This window comes from Mauremys reevesii, linkage group 2, assembly GCF_016161935.1.
Source record: "Mauremys reevesii isolate NIE-2019 linkage group 2, ASM1616193v1, whole genome shotgun sequence".
In the NCBI taxonomy this organism is placed as follows: Eukaryota; Metazoa; Chordata; order Testudines; family Geoemydidae; genus Mauremys; species Mauremys reevesii.
The window spans coordinates 158,347,196-158,360,843 of NC_052624.1; the positions used below are offsets into that span (position 1 = coordinate 158,347,196).

The 13,648-nt window shown below is 41.1% G+C and overlaps 1 protein-coding gene across 5 annotated transcripts in view; it reads left to right on the forward strand.

Annotated features, from left to right (window-relative positions):
- The window catches only part of KCNU1 (potassium calcium-activated channel subfamily U member 1), an 87,493-nt gene that overhangs the window by 3,850 nt on the left and 69,995 nt on the right, over positions 1 to 13,648 (forward strand). For all 5 annotated transcript variants that reach the window (XM_039521219.1, XM_039521220.1, XM_039521221.1 and 2 more), the window contains exons 4-13: positions 2,576 to 2,660; positions 4,179 to 4,290; positions 4,616 to 4,691; positions 5,053 to 5,128; positions 6,252 to 6,422; positions 8,058 to 8,149; positions 9,887 to 9,997; positions 11,648 to 11,753; positions 12,192 to 12,274; positions 13,366 to 13,435. In XM_039521219.1, the coding sequence (XP_039377153.1) occupies positions 2,576 to 2,660; positions 4,179 to 4,290; positions 4,616 to 4,691; positions 5,053 to 5,128; positions 6,252 to 6,422; positions 8,058 to 8,149; positions 9,887 to 9,997; positions 11,648 to 11,753; positions 12,192 to 12,274; positions 13,366 to 13,435 (982 nt within the window). The remainder of the gene's footprint in view (positions 1 to 2,575; positions 2,661 to 4,178; positions 4,291 to 4,615; positions 4,692 to 5,052; positions 5,129 to 6,251; positions 6,423 to 8,057; positions 8,150 to 9,886; positions 9,998 to 11,647; positions 11,754 to 12,191; positions 12,275 to 13,365; positions 13,436 to 13,648) is intronic.

Sequence of the window (13,648 nt, forward strand, 5' to 3'; positions counted from 1 at the left end):
TGCACAGCTGCATTTGATTGGAATTGCTAATAAGAGTGAATCCCATTTGTATCCATAAAAATCAACAGATCTGATGTTGAGAAAGAAGGGACTATGCTTACATGCAGTTGCTGTTCTGAGAACAAGACAGTATAGAAATGTAATTGTGTTCTTTGTGACATGCTCTGGTCTAAAAAGTCATGTAGTGATAATATCCTCTTTGAGTTATCCCATTGAAACTGATCAATGAGAAGGTTATTATTCTAAAGAAGACCCACACAACAGAGCGCATGATGTTCCTGGGCAAAAGGGGAAAGAAAATGGGCTATACTTTAAAATTAAATGTTTGTAATTACATGGTAGTTACACTGTAGTTACAATAGCTAATTACCACTTATTCATGTCACCAGACGTTAACTACATTACAGAATTACACTTTATCATCTCTTTGATTTCATACTTAATATGTGGATTTTTAGCTTTCAGGAACATTCATTATATTATATTTACACAATAATCACCCACTCAGTCATATAGTTAAACTTCCAGTTTTGCAAATTTAGTAATAATTAGAGGTGCAAGAAAGCATAACTAAAATGTAATTACACTGTAATTGCAGTATAAATACACTCAGTGAATTATATAATGTAACCAGAAAAGGAAAACATTCCATGAACATTCTTCTGCTCAAATTTCCTTAAACTGAATTCTTTTTTCTTTTCCCCTCGTGGAGCTAAATTTTTTTTCAAATGATCTTGTGGCCAGATCTCCATGTGCTCAACACCCACAATTGGGGCCAGATTTTCAAAGGAGCTCAGCACCCAATATGTTGAACTCTTTTGAAAATCTGACCTCTTATTTCGGTGCCCAAATGGGAGTTGAGCTCTTTTTGAAAATCTGACCTTTGTAAACAATTTGACAGAAATAAAATAACTAGACTGAGTAGGAAACCTACTGTGGCCTCCAGCAATCTTCACCCAAATACATATATTTTACACGAAGTGCTCAGGGGTAAAAAATATATTAGTATGTAAAGCCTTGTGATCAATTTAATATGCCACAGCAGTGTTTCTTTTCTCAACACTTTATTTAGACTGCTGCACAATACTGGGAAAATAAAATGGAATGTTAAAACAAAATAAATAAAATATAAAAGCTTTGGAACAAACTGAAGTGAGTTCAAACAGCAAGGGTAAACCTCAGAAGCAGAATTATACATCAAGTGCAATCCAATATTGTGTTTAATCCCAAGACATCAGAAACCTGCCAAACAGTTAGGAGTAGCTACAGAGGGAAAAGAGTTTCTTTTCAATAAACAAACAAGTACATACTCTTATTTATATCGAATTCTCTCCATGAGAAAGTATATTAAGTTTTTACACTGGTTGACCTATAAGGCCAGGTTAGCTGGCCAGATCTCTCCAGCTAAGAATGCCCCTAACATAGAAGAGTCTTCAGCTGGTGCACAGCCAGCTCCTAAGGCAGCCCTCACAGCCAACTCTGGCATAGGTGGCATGCCAGAGATAGCAGGTGTGAGAATCTAGTGCTCTCTCAGGGTGAAATCCTGTCCCCATTGAAGTCAATGGCAGCTTTCCCATTGACTTCAGTGGGGCTATGATTTCACACTAGGGGCATGTCTATACTGCATGTGAAGGTGTGATTGCATCATACATAGGCATACCCCCGGCTAGCGTTAAGCTAGTTAGAGTGAGTAACAACTGGCAGTTCAGGCTTCAGTCCAGGCTAACAGCCTAAATTCAAGTCTGCCGAGGAGCCAGGGTATGTATTTGGTTTGCTAGCCCACACTGAAGCCTGTGCTTCCATGTCTTCACAACTCCTGTTATCTGCACTAGCTAGATTAAAGCTAGCACATGACACAATCACACCTTTGCTTGCAGTGTAGACATACCCTACAAATAAGTGTCAAATAAAATACTATGTAAATATATGAAAATTAAGATGTCCAATAAATTTGCCTGATTCAAAAAAAAAATTTAATCTAACTCACTATTAGTTTATACATCCCAACTCACTGAGAAAGCAGAGATTTAAATTGCTTGGTGTGTTCTTAACCTATAGTTTGGGAAAATTCCACAACCAATATAAAAGCCAGATCAATGGCCATTGCAGGTTTCTGTATTGGATATAATGGATGTTGGATCAGGACCTAAATGTGTAAATGGGACAATGACATCATGGAGGTACACACGCATTTCAACTTTGTTTGTGTTAGATTCTGCCAGTGCCTCTCTTACATGGTGGCACTACAGAAAGAGTATGGATTAGAATAGGGGACTCCAAATCTTGGGTCCCATTCCCAGCTCTGCCACTGATTTCATGTGTGAACTTGGGCAAATCACTTAATCCCCCTGTGTCTCATTTTGGGTCTGATCCAAAGCCCACTGAGGTGAATGGACAGACTTATTGACTTTAATATGCTTTGGATCAGGCTGTGAATCATCACAAATACGGAGGAATAATCCCTAATTCATAAGCATCTGGCAAGAGTTTAATAAATTAGTTAGTCAAGCGTTTGGAGATTCTTGCATGAAAAGAGCAATATCAGTGCAAATAATGATGACTTTTCCTCCCTTAGCCCTGTAGAGCACTACTTCACAGACCACACCCTTTCTATAGATATGAGCTTCAATGCATTCTTCCTCTTCTATTTTGGATTACGGGTAAGGGCACTTTACAATCAAGCTGAGTTAAAATAATAAGTACTTGGAAATCATGTGACAGCATGAAGGAACATGAAAGGGATATTTCTCCTCTCACCACAATATGAAGCAGGAATTAACTCAACGGAAATCAATGGGATTACACCAGTATGGAACTGGCATGAGATCAGAATCATGTCTCAAATTCCAATATGTAAGCGAGACTGGACATTTCTGATAGCAAGAGGGAATATGTCCTAATACCAGGGGCATCATTACAAAAGGCTAGGTTTTGATATCCTTCATCACATAGTATGACATAGTATGTGACATTACTCCATACTAACCCCAATAGTGAAGTAAGGCATTATTTGCCATGAGCAAGGTTATCAGAATCTCTCCCCAGCATTAACAGCTATGGTGGAATGATGGTCTGACTGTTATGTTACTGTACTGGGTATCAGGATCTGGGTTCAATTCCTAACTTTGCCGCAGACTCCCTCAGTGAGCTTAGGCAAGTCATTTCACTGCTCTGTAAGATGAGGATAAAAATACTTCCCTACCTCCACGGGTGTTGCAAACTAAGTGTCGTTAGAGTTTGTGAGGCTCAGGTACCATGGTGATGGGGAGGGGCCATATCAGTGCTAAGATAGATGTATCCCCTTTGTGAACCATGTTGCTGCCAATTAGGAACATAGGATTTGCCATACTGGTTCGGACCATTGGTGGCAGTGAGCAAAACCTGATGTTTCAGAAAAAAGTGAATACTTTCTTAATGCACCAGACTGACTGTTCATTAAAGAAACTTCCCTCCTGTCCTGGCAGCAATGTCTGTGCTCTGAAGCATGAGATCTGATGGCCTTAGCTTAGCTTTTGTAGCCAAGGTACAAATGTTACCAAGGCTCATAAGAATTTTCTGTCTTTCCATTTTTTAATCTGTTTTTTACCCCAGCCTGATAAATTCTTAAACCCTTTTGCAGCTCCCACTGTGAACAATGTGTTCCTTGCCCCTAATCCTCAGACCATCTCGTCAATTAGCTAGATTTCGCCTCCATTCTCCCTTGCATGGAGTGGATCATAGTGTGCATTTGTTAAGATACCATTGACTGCACTGATGTGAAATGCCCTTTTGTCTTAGTTTTTGGCATTAGAACTCTGGCAAAGTTTTTAGAAAATAGGATTTTCCTTCTGACAGATTTGGGTAACAATGGTTGTGGGTTTTGCCAACCATTGGATTTGCTAGTTCAGTGTCATCGGCACTTAGATTCTATGAGAAAAAAAATGGGTAACTAGATGTCAGTGGAGATAGGGTTCATTACTATGACTGTGAGATAATGGACCAAATCCTCTTATTGTAACTCCATTCTCCACTGAAGTCAGTGCAGTTCAGCTACACTAGGGATTAAGTTGCCCCAAGCTGCCCAACTTTAAAACAAACTGGGAAACGTTCATTGGGTACCCACAGAAGCCTCATTTCTGCTGTGTTGTGCTTCAGTCTCACACTGTTCTCATGCTCCTTGACTTTGCCTGTTTCTGTAGTTCATGGCAGCAAATAACAAGCTGAGATTCTGGCTCGAGCTCAATTCCATTGTGGATTTCTTCACCATCCCTCCAATTTGTGTTGCCTACTATTTAAAGAGGAACTGGCTTGGTAAGTAGGACTTGGAGATCTAGTTCCCCATTATTGTTATTTCACATCTTGTTCCCAGGATTATTTTACTATGCAGAGGTGAAGGTGATTTATAGGTATGGGAACTTCAGTCCTTATAGTTTTGTATAATACAAGCCCTGTCTTGAGGGCTTAAGTTGAACTCAAGAGGCGCATGGTCCTGGAGCCAAGTTTGATATGACATTGGCTACCGATGAAAACAGAAGTGTGCATGTGTGCTTACACGCATACACGCACGCACACACACAGAGACATTGTTGCTAGACATTGCTTTTCTCTGTCCTTTTCCTTTGCTGTTTTCCTACAGGTCTGCGGTTTTTGCGAGCACTCAGATTGTTAGAACTTCCCAAAATATTGCAGTTTCTCAAGATCACCAGGACTAGGTAAGACAAAGTCTGGTCAAGTGATGTCTGCCATGTATCATTGTCTCCTGGCTCCTGTATTTTGACTGGTTTAGGAAATGGAGAAAGTGGGTGTAATTCATTGCTGGACAATTCTGATCCAGGATTCCATGTGGATCCGTGTATTGCATCTGGCCTCTGACCCTGAATCTGAACTGCACAAACTATCCTATATCCAACTTTGTGGCTTTGGCTGATCTATTAAGAAGGAAGAAGGAAAATCAAAAATATTATGCCCAGTAGGAGGTCTCTTGCAAGAGGTAGATGGAGTCATGCAGGCGGTTGAAATTGTAACATAACTTATGCAATGTCTTTAATGAGCTTTTCCCCCTCCTGTCCTCAGTAATTCAATCAAGCTGTCCAAATTGTTAGCTGCAGTTCTCAGCACCTGGCTCACAGCTGCAGGATTTATTCACTTGGTATGTACAGTTAGTTCCACATCCTTCCTGGATAACCATAAAACAGTGCTTAGGCATTTTCTCTTTGTACATTTTGCTGGGGAAATGTAGACGTTTACAGGGGAGAGATGAGACAGAAGTAGATATTGGTCTGAAAGACCACTGTAAGGGTCTGTGTATACTACAGAGATTGGACCAGCATAGCTACAAAGCCGTATCTATGCCAGCATAACCCCATAGGGTAGACAGCCTACATCAGTGGAAGGGTAGGAACACTGCCTCCCCAAATGATGGTAGCAACGTTAATGGAATATAGGACAAACAGGGAAGCAGTTTCTTCTTAGCTGCACAGTGACAAACTGTTCCTAGGCAGGGAACAAGGGTGAGGTGGATTCAGAAATTAATCACCCAAAGGAGTAGGGGACCGTTAGACATCAGCTCAAATCCCTAATGCAGACATGTTGTACCTGAGCCAAGCAGAATTTACACCAACACAACTTGCTTAGGTGTGTGACCAGATTAATCTACACTGGGGCAAGCCCCATTTTGCACTGCTGTCACATATCTGCATCATAGGGTGACCAGATGTCCTGATTTTATAGGGACAGTCCTGATTTTTGGGTCTTTTTCTTATATAGGCTCCTATTACACCCCCACCCCATCCCGATTTTTCACACTTGCTGTCTGGTTACCCTAGTGCATCAGGGGGTTACATGGGTTTAGTTATGTGGATGTAGCTACAACAGGGCAAATTTCATTTATGTTCTTTCCGGCAAAGAGGTTCCCCAACCCTAGCTCACAGGGCAGATGAAAGTGGGGGAGGTAAGCCCTATTATATAATTATATATTGGAACAGAGCAGTTGGCAACTCATCCAACTGGGAAATCAATGGCAAGGGATTATTATGACTCTTGCTAGGAAATAAGCAGCAGATCCTATAACAACAAAAATGCTTGTTTCATTCATGGGAAAATAAAGAAAGAGAGACAGCAGCAAGATTTGCCACTCAACCAAACCTTTTCAAAAGGCATTGACTCTTTCAGAATGCACTGAAATGTATCCATGACACACTCATTAATTAGAGATGGACCTGAACTAAAATCTTGGATTCAAACCCTTTCCTACCCTTTTATAATTCCGGCAGGTGGAGAATAGTGGAGATCCTTGGGTCCACCATCAAAATTCCCAGTCCCTGAGCTATTTTGACTGTTTATACTTGACAATGGTGACCATGTCAACAGTTGGCTTTGGCGATGTTGTGACTAAAACGTCCTTGGGTCGTATTTTCATGATTTTCTTCATCATCGCTGGTTTGGTAAGAAACCATTATCTCCTTTCCACAAGTGGCCAGTTCTCTGGAGTTTAATGCAATGACAAGATGTTTAGTTGATTTGAATGCCAACACCAAAGCTCAGGGTTCAGCATTTCTACTGTGATAGATGTTGGCATGACTAGCAGTAGAGCAGGGAACTGCATTCACTTGCCTTTCTCACCATACAAGAACCAGGGGACATTCAATGAAATCCAAAGTTGGCAAATATAAAATGGCTAAAAATAAATATTTTTGTTCTGAACAATGAACAATTAGTCGGTGGAACTTACTGCCACAAGGTATCGTAGAGGCCATGAGCTTAGGAGGATTAGAAAAGGGATGGATATATATCTATTAAGAAGGATACCCAGGATTTTAATAGCAAAAAAATTGCAAGTGTTTAATATATTAACCCTCATGCTTCAGGGCACAAGCTTTGACTAATCAGAGTTAGGAAAATATCTTATGTCTTTATATGTCATTCATAACTGTTGTATCTGATCACCTCATAATCACTAATGAATTGAATCCAACAACAGCCCTATGAGGTAGGGGACTACTATCCCCATTTTAAAGATGAAGAATTGAGGCATAATGGTAGATTAAGTGATTTGCTCAAGGTCACATAGGGAGGTTATGGGTGAGGTGGGACTAGAACATAGGTCATCTGACTCCCAGTTATATACCTTATCCTCTAGATCATCCTTCCATCACTATAGTAGGCATCTGGAGGGTGTGTGTCTGTGTGGGGAAGTTGCCCCCTCTCATAACTGCCTACTGCAGGGTTTCTTGTACTTCTCTTTGAAGCAACTTGTATTGGCCAGTGTCAGAGCTAGGATACTGAACTAGATTGACCCCTGAAATAAGCAAGAAAATTCCTGTATCGCACATGTACCCAATGGGCATTCCCCCAGTCTTTATGATGACTATAGGATGATCAAGCCTTATTGTGAGCTTCTATAGTGACTCACAATTTAGGGCCTGAAATTTAACATGGGTGAGGTGTTCACTCCACACCACGCCTGAAGGGGTTAACGTGGCTCAGAAGAGGACTAATTAACTTAGTAGGCTGCACATAGGGGGAGACTTAGGCTTCCCTGACAAGCATTAATTGCAGATGGAGTCCATCTGGGCAGCAGTTGATGGGGGCTTGTATAAAATCAGGAAGAGAGAGCCGAAGGGGGTTACAGCATGGAGGTGTAACATTCACTCTCTGGGCCTAGTGACAAGAGAAGGCGGAAGCCCTGGGATTCTGACCCTGACAGAAAGGTTTACCCAAAGCAGGGGTGGAGAAGAAAGCTGCAGAAGGAGGGCCTGGGTCTCCTAGCCACTGGGGAAGTGCAACAGTCTTGAATTGGGGAGACTGCCTGGAATGGCAGCTGGTCTGGTGAGACTTTGTTACTCCAGAAAGGGAAAACTGTACAGTGGTCTGGCCAGAGGGCCAAGCCATGAAGCGGAAGCACTGCAGCTTCTAGAGAGCAAGAGGAGTCATGGCATGAGTGACCAAAGGAAGTGGGTGTCAGAATGGACAGAGCTAATCCCCAGACACAGCCGCAAGGGGATGCAACGAGTAGTACCTTTGGACAATGGGAAAAGTAGAGATGGCTCTAAGTAGGATTGTATTTCTTGACACTCTAGGTCTTGTTTGCAAATTTTATCCCTGAAATTGTGGATATCGTTGGTGGCAATCAACAATACCGAGATTCGTATGAGGTAGTGAGAGGAAGAAAGTAAGTGTGATTGTTTATATTGTCTTTGCAAAACAAAGAGAAGCTTACTAGTTAGGTTGCAGATTAGATCAGAGGAAATAAGGAACGATTTGAATCTTCACAAAATAACTTGAGCCAAAGCCTGAAACTTTCTATCTTTCCACCCATCCATCTTGGCCCTCATCACCAAAGTATCTGAATGCACATCTAGTCGACAACAGCTGTTTTCAGGATGAGTTTTATTTCTAAGGATATATCTATACATACAGCACTGCAGCGTGCAGTTGTACCAATACAGCCGCACTGCTGCAGTGCATGTGGTGAAGACGCTCTATGCTGATGGGAGAGAGCTCTCCTGTTGGCATAAAAAACCCACCTCCTCAAGCGGAAGAAGCTACGTCGGTGGGAGAAGCTCTCCTGACAACATAACACTGTGCCCACAAGTGCTTATGTCAGTGTAACTTGTGTCACTTGGGGATGGTTTATTCACACCCCTGAGCACTGTAAGTTATGCCAACATAGGCGGTAGTGTAGAAATAGCCTAAGAAGAAAGGAAGTCTAAATTACAGATAGATGAGTCCTATCATTTCAATTAGCCCATCCCTTTCAAACAAAGCAGGATTGTTCCCGTATATTCTTCAGTGCTTAGTCCATTCTATTTTTCAGTAAAATCAGTTGACATTTTGCAAATTTCAGTGAAAAATGTCATTGAAATTTAAAATATCAACAAAAATGGGGGGATGATGTCAGTAGGTCAACATTTTCAGAGTTTGAGGTTTTTTTATTTTTAATTAAAAAATGAATAAAAGGAAATATGTCCCTTAATTTGCCTTGACCTGTTTGTCAGCCAACTCTGTTTTTCAGTGACTCAAGTGATGGAGCTCCCACCATTTCCTTGGGGGAGTATCCCACTGTATTAAAGAAATCACTTGTAACATTTTCTCTCTGATATTAATTTTAAATTATTTTTGGCTTAATTTTATCTCATCACTCCTAGTTATACATTCATAGACTGAGAGATTTAAATGCTAAAAGGCACCAGTGAGATCATCTATTCCAACCTCCAGCACGGCATAGAATTTTATCCAGTAACCTTGTATCAAGCCCATAACTTGTGGTTGAACTAGATCATCTCTTTCAGAAAGACATCTCTTCTTGATTTAAAGGTTTGAATTGACGAGAGTCCACTATATATCCTTTGGTAAATTGTTGCAATGATGAATTACCCTCACTGTTAAAAATGTACATCTTATTTCCAGTTCAGAATTGTCAAGCTTCAACTTCCAGTTATTTGGATTTTGTTATGCCTTTGTCTACTTGACTAAAAAATCCTTTACTACCTGATATCTTGTCCCTGTGTATGCACCTACAGACTCTGATTAAGTCACCTCTTAAACTTTTCTTCAGTATCCCCCAAACCCTTCCTAAATGAGTCCTTTTTCCCTTTGGTGTCCTCACTATTTGAATACTTGTAAAGGGTTATATATCCCCCTTGTTTACAAAATAACCCTTCTAACCTACAGGATCATGATATATGGAATCACAATCATAACTACAGATACAAACAAAAAGGCTTCCACACAACTTGAGTTCCAACTTTGTTGCCATATTTACCCAGGACCACACTCTGTTTGGAACTCTATATAGCGCACAGACACATCTAGTGGCTAATTAATTGTTACACACAATGCCATGCTTATAATAAGCACTCTACAGGTTTCAAACATAACAGAGAGTTCTCTGAATCTCTTTCTGTAGGTACATTGTTGTTTGCGGTGATATCACTCTGGAGAGTGTGACAGCTTTCTTAAGAAACTTCCTGGCCCAGGACACGGGAGATATTTGCACTGAGATTGTCTTTCTGGGAGAGTAAGTATTCCCACTAAACATTTCAAAGTCACTTCCTAAGCACAGTTGTTTGGGGGAGCTAGAGGATACTTCTCTTGCCTGGTGGCTTTGGGCAAGGGAAGTCACACTGTGTAACTAATGGGAAATAAGAGCAGAGAGTCATGTGAGACCTTCCCACCTTGGGAAGCTTTATGATAAAATCTTCTCTGTGATAAATGTTTAATGAGAATAAAAATTTTCTCCTTTTTGAGTGTATCTGGCATTTTGGACTCACTCTATATAAGACTCTATGACCCACCCAAGGATCTCTTGGAGCTATCTGGCAGAGGGCACAGGGGTAAATAAGGGTTACAGGGTCTGGTATCTACTTATTGTCAGAGAATATCATTTAATTTCTCTAGTGAAAGTCTATGTCACACTGCTCATCATAATCACAAAGACATGTTTGTATGGAAAATATGTGAGGAGTTATGTATATACAATAAAATATATTCTCTAGGTCTGTTAAGACAGGTCACCAAAAGATGATCCATATACTCCTGTCTGTCAGGGGGAGGAGACATTTATCTCTCTTTGGCTGGCCACATGCAAATTAAGTATTGCCTGGTTCACAATGGATTCCCATTTACAGTCTGAGCAAAATGAGTGGGAGGTGATTTTGACTCTGGAGCACTGATGGGACTGGCGCTGGGGTAATGCATGCAGTTCTGGCACCCACATTTTGCAGGGGATGTTGAAGAATTGGACAGGATGTGGAAAAAAGCCACAAAAATTATTAGAGGACTGGAAAAAATAACTTACAGTGAAAGACTTAAAGAGCTCAATCTGTTTATCTTCTCAAAAAGAAGATTGAGAGGTGATTAGATTAGTGTTCATATATCTTCCTGGGGAGCAAGTACAGTGTACTAAAGGGGTCTTTAATCTAGTGGAGAAAAGCATAATAAGAACCAGTGGCTGGAATTTAAAGCCAGACACTTTCAAATTAGAAATGAGGCATAATTTTTTATAGTGAGGATGATTAACCACTGGAACAAACTACTAAGGGAAGTGGTGGATTTTTCATCCCTTGTTTTCAAATCAAGACTGGATGCTTTTCTTGGCCTTAGCCAAACATAAATTATTGGGCTGAATACAGGGGTAATGGCTTGAAATTCTCTGGCTTGTGTTATACAGGATGATCTAGATGATCTCAGCTTCCCTTCTGGTCTTAAAATCTATTATTCTGCAAGGGAAGGTTGGGTCACGTCTCTTGTATTTGGAGTAATAGTAAATGAGAGCGTGGAAATGAGTTAGGAAAATAACTGAGTTTAAAGGAAGGAGGTGACCTGAAGTGCACAGGGAGGAGAGAAATGGACCTGTGGTTCCACCAGGATGCAGATTACAGGATCAGGGCTTTAGCAAGTCTTGCTTTCTGCTTCTCATGCAGTACCACTATGCTGCAGAGTGCGGCTGCACTCATTTTAATGGAATTGTACTTCTTTAAATTCCATGACACTTAGGCTGCATAAAACCTAAATTATGTGCCTTCACTGATCTGCCAGTGTCCCTTTTAAGCAGATTTTTAAAACGGCACATAAACAAAGGAAATTTTTTTTCGGGGGAAGGGTCAAGAACATTGTTTTTAGGGGCTGATCAGCCTTTTTCTTCTGTTCTGAATTTTTTATCATGTAGAACTCTTCCTAGTCTGGAGCTGGAAACTGTATTCAAATGCTATTCTGCCTATACCACTTTCTTCCATGGTTCTGCACTGAACTATAAAGATCTGAAGAGAGTTGCGGTAAGACCCCCTTTTTTCCATCCACCATTTTCTTTCCAGGAGTCACAGTGTTGAAAATCCAGGCTCCAGCTGAGCTCCATCCACCCAAATGGTTAAATTCTGCCACTACTAGCATTGATTAGAACCTTATTCAAGCACTCCCATGTATTTCAATGGAACAATTGTGTAAGGTGAAACTCAGCGTGAACAAGGATACAAGAATCTAATCCTAAAAATTTGAGTTTAATGGATTAAGATTTGGAAAGATGGAAAATGAAAATAAATGACAAAAACGATTTGGGACCAATTGGCCTTAAAATAAACATATAAAATGGTTCTAATAAATGTAGCATTTTTTGGAAAGTAGAGATTCTTGACAGTAAGTCAGCTAAACACAGGGGATTATTGTACTTCATATGGAATCAAACTCTGAATCTGCTTTTCTCTCCTGAGAAACAGATGGGATCTGCAGATGCTTGTCTGATCCTAGCAGACACTTGCTCTTCGGACCCTTATGTTGAAGACACCTCCAATATCATGAGGTAGGGTGAGATCCTCCAGCATTCTCTTTCTGTATCTGGGTGATATTAGCACCTGCAAATGCAATGAGCAGACCCAGGAAGGAGCAGAATGTATTTACCCTGTCACAAGTTTCGCTGCAAGCAGAACCCTAGCATCACCTTTTGTATCAGAGGACCAAGGAGGCGGACAGCTCTCTAACCTCCCAAACCCCACAGTGGATGATGTTTTTGCTCTCTCTCCCTCATGAATACTGTTGCAGCTCTCAAGGGGACAGGTGCCTTTATCCTGAGGAAACAGTCCTGCACTCTCAGGTGGCCTACCTTGGGCAGTGATTAGGCTAAGTCAGTACTTGTATGTGAGAGTCCTAGAGTGCCTGTAGATGCTGTATTATCTGGTGCTAGTGATTCAATAGGTGTGTTGCTCCTCTTCAGAATCATTACAGAAGTACTGATCTGGCCCAAATTCCAAGCTAGATAATTATTTACATTTTGTGTTTGTACAGCACCTAGCACAGTGGGGTCCTGGTCCAGGACTGGGGCTCCTCAGTGCTACTGCAATACAAATAAATCATAGAATACTTGCTACCTCCTTGAATCCCCCCCCCCTGCAGCTCTCAATGGATACAGATCTGATCAGGGGTGCTGGAACTATGGGTGCTGGGGGTGTGGCAGCACCCCCTGGCTTGAAGTGGTTCTCATCATATACAGGGTTTGCAGTTTTGTTCGGTGGCTCTCAGAAACAACCCCCCTCCCCGCCCCCGGTATGATTGTTCCAATGTCACTGGGTATGGTTCTCCAGTTTTTGTCTGATAACATTGTCAGGCACCCTTTCATTTCACACCAGAGGTGGCTTCATTTCAATGGGGAGTGAAGTGCCTCCCCTGCTATAGATGGAATATCAATTTGTTGCATTTGTAAAACATCATTTGTGGGAAAGGCACCATGGGAAAGTACTATATGAATTATTGTTCTCCCTTAGCCCACCTTCTCTCCCGGCACCAGACATTCCCCTCTTGCTACGCTGTGCAGTTACCACTGTGATGAGGCTATGAAACCTGAGGGCATTTCGCCCAGACAAAGCACATTAACCAACAGGTATATTTTTCACACAGGGCACTGTCTGTCAAGAATCACTATCCAAAGATGAGAGTCATTATACAGATAATCCAGTCTCATAAAAAGGTAGCCCAGTAGCTTTGTCAGTCTAATCTTATTCCTTTAGTGCTACTAATCATGGGTGAAAGACTGGCCCCACTGAAATCAATGGGTAAATTCCTATTGACTTCTGTAAGACCAGGATTTCACCCCATAGATCTTCCTCCTTCCATTACTACCATATCAAGTATGTCTGTTAATGTTACTAAATGATAATAACTGAATCTTCTTCTCTCGTGC